Source organism: Corvus brachyrhynchos, unplaced genomic scaffold, assembly GCF_000691975.1.
Source record: "Corvus brachyrhynchos isolate BGI_N302 unplaced genomic scaffold, ASM69197v1 scaffold336, whole genome shotgun sequence".
Lineage (NCBI taxonomy): Eukaryota > Metazoa > Chordata > Aves > Passeriformes > Corvidae > Corvus > Corvus brachyrhynchos.
This window is the reverse complement of record NW_008238438.1, coordinates 644-3,065: the sequence shown is the minus strand read 5'-3', so window position 1 is coordinate 3,065 and position 2,422 is coordinate 644. Positions and strand designations below refer to the sequence as shown.

At 60.3% G+C, this 2,422-nt stretch overlaps 1 protein-coding gene across 1 annotated transcript in view; it reads right to left on the bottom strand.

The window, feature by feature from the left end:
* Positions 1 to 912: 912 nt before the first annotated feature.
* LOC103617180 (class II histocompatibility antigen, B-L beta chain-like) overlaps positions 913 to 2,422 on the bottom strand; it is a gene marked incomplete at its 5' end in the record, with an annotated part of 2,148 nt that continues 638 nt past the window's right edge. The window contains 3 exon segments of the mRNA XM_008635441.2: positions 913 to 1,058; positions 1,535 to 1,608; positions 1,610 to 1,814. Coding sequence (XP_008633663.2) covers positions 913 to 1,058; positions 1,535 to 1,608; positions 1,610 to 1,814 — 425 coding nt within the window.

Genomic DNA, 2,422 nt, shown 5'->3' with positions numbered 1-2,422 from the left:
CAGAACCCACTGCGCAGCCGATCCCGGTGTCCGGCCAGACCCTCGGGAACAGCAGGCTGGAGCGGCAGGGATGAGCATAAATCCTGGGTGGCAGACAAGGTGTATCCAAAGGGAGAACCCCCCAGAGGTTGGGGCAGGCAGGGCGAGCAGGGCTACAATGCAGCAAAGGCTCGAAGCAACGGTGGGGCAGAGCGGCCACGGCCCAGCTCCGAGCGCAGCAGGGAAGGTGGGCTTGGGATCCCGGGGCTTCTCCAGCAGGGAGGAAAAAGCAGCTGACGAAAACCAGCTTCCCTCTCCCTTGTTAGGGACTGAACTGCCCACACACCCAGGTGAAACGAAAGAGCAACCAGATGAACCCCACCCCCAATGGGCAGCTCTTTGTTTTCCTGAAGTAGCCAGCAATTTGTCCTCCTAGCAACAGTATGGGGGGAAATTCCTTTAACAGAAAAAAACTAGGAAAACTCTTAAAACCCCAAAACCCCCCCAATCTCAGCCCCCCCAAGTCCATCCCCAGTGCCCCCCAATAAACGGGACCAGGGTGAGCTGGGAAGCTTTATTGGGAGCACTGGGAGCAGCTGGGTGGAGGCAGAGTGACAGCGGGGCTGGGGGGGACACACGACCCCCCCAAAATCAGCGCGGGGACGGAGCGGGGGGTCCCGGCCGGGCCCGAGGCCACGGGGAGGGGCTGCGGTGATATTTGGCACTGGACAGAAATGCACACATCGAATAAACACAATTATACAAGTGATATTTGCAACTATTTCAGTTTATAGCTGGCTGTGCACAAATGACTGGTCCGATGCTCTGAAACGTGACACCACACAGAAACCACACACAATAGCTCAGAAAGCACAGTTTGGATTTCAGCCTCCTCATTTCATTATAGCTCGGCACAGCTGAGAATTTCTCATACTAAAACACAGAAATCTGATTCCAGTGATCTGTGAAGCGCAGTGAAAAGCCGACCCCCAGCGCCAGGAAGACGAAGCCCAACACGAAGCCCCCGATCCCTGTCGGCATCTTGCTGTGGGCGGTGTCCAGCGCCATCTGTGGGGGTTCTGCAATGGTCAGGACCCCCAAAATCCTCTCACAGACACCCCAAAATCCTCCAAGCACTTTCCTAGTCACCCCCAGCCCACCCAGGACCTCCTGAAATCCTCTCCTCATCCCTTCCCAGCCTCTCCAGCACCCGCCAAAGTCCCTCCTGTCCCTCCCAGCTGTCCCCCACCGCCCCAGGACCCACAGACCCTTTCCCAGTCCCTTCCCAGCCCCACCAGGACTCACCAAGACCTGTCCCAGTCTCTTCCCAGCACAACCAACCTCATTCCAACCCCTACTTTTCCACCCCTGATCTTCCAGCCCCTCCAGGCTCACTCAAATCCCTCCCAGTTACACCCAGAACCCCCAAACTCCCTCCCAGTGTCCATCAGCACCCCTGGAACTCCATCTCACCCTCCCCAACATCCTTCAAACCCCTTCCCAGTGCCCCCAGTGCCTGCCCCGCTCCCCCTGGAGCTGTGGGGCTGGGCCGTACCCCAGTGCTGGCTCAGGGGCTGCTCCAGGCTGTCGTGCTCCACCCGGCAGCTGGAGCTGACCCCACGCTGGGGCAGTTTCCAGCAGCACCAGGAGCTGGTGGGTCCAGTCCCCGTTGGGGACGATGTCGGTGGCCACCACGTGCCCCAAGAGCTCCGGCCAGCCCTGGAACCACCTGAGCTGCACCTGCGCAGGGTAGAAATCCATCCCGGAGCACAGCAGGCGGCCGGGGCCGGGCTGGGAGCTCAAGGGCACCAGCGAGATGGACACGCTGGGGGGCACTGGGAGAGAGCGGTGAGGTTTCGTGTGGCATTGAGAGGGACTGGGAATGGAGTGGGAGGGACTGGGGGGGCACTGAGAGACAGGGGAGTGGATTGGGGGCCACAGGCATTGGGAGAGAGGGTGGAGGTCTGAGAGTGACCTGAGAAGGGTTAGGAGTGGACAGGGAATGGACTGAGAGGGATTAGGAGGGATTGAGAAGGACTATGGGGACACTGTGAGGGACTGGATTTGCACTGGTTGGGACTGTGGGGGCCCTGGGAGGGACTGGGAATGAACTGGAAGGGACTGGGGGGGCACTAAGAGAGAGGGGAGGTGGTTGGGAGGCACTGGGAAGGCACTGGGACAGAGGGTGGAGGTCTGGGAATGGGCTGAGTGGACTGGGAATGGACTGAGAGGGACTGGGAAGGATTGAAAGGGCCTTAGAGTGACTGTGGGGAAACTGGGAGCGCCGATGGTATCACTGGGAGGGTCTGGGAATGAAGCGCGCGGCACTGGGAGGCCGAGTCCAGCACGGGGCAGTCGGCGCTGCGGGTCTGCCTGGCAACTGATGAGTCATCAGAGAGACGCGCTCTGATTGGCTGAGGGGCGTCAGCGCCACGCAGGGCTG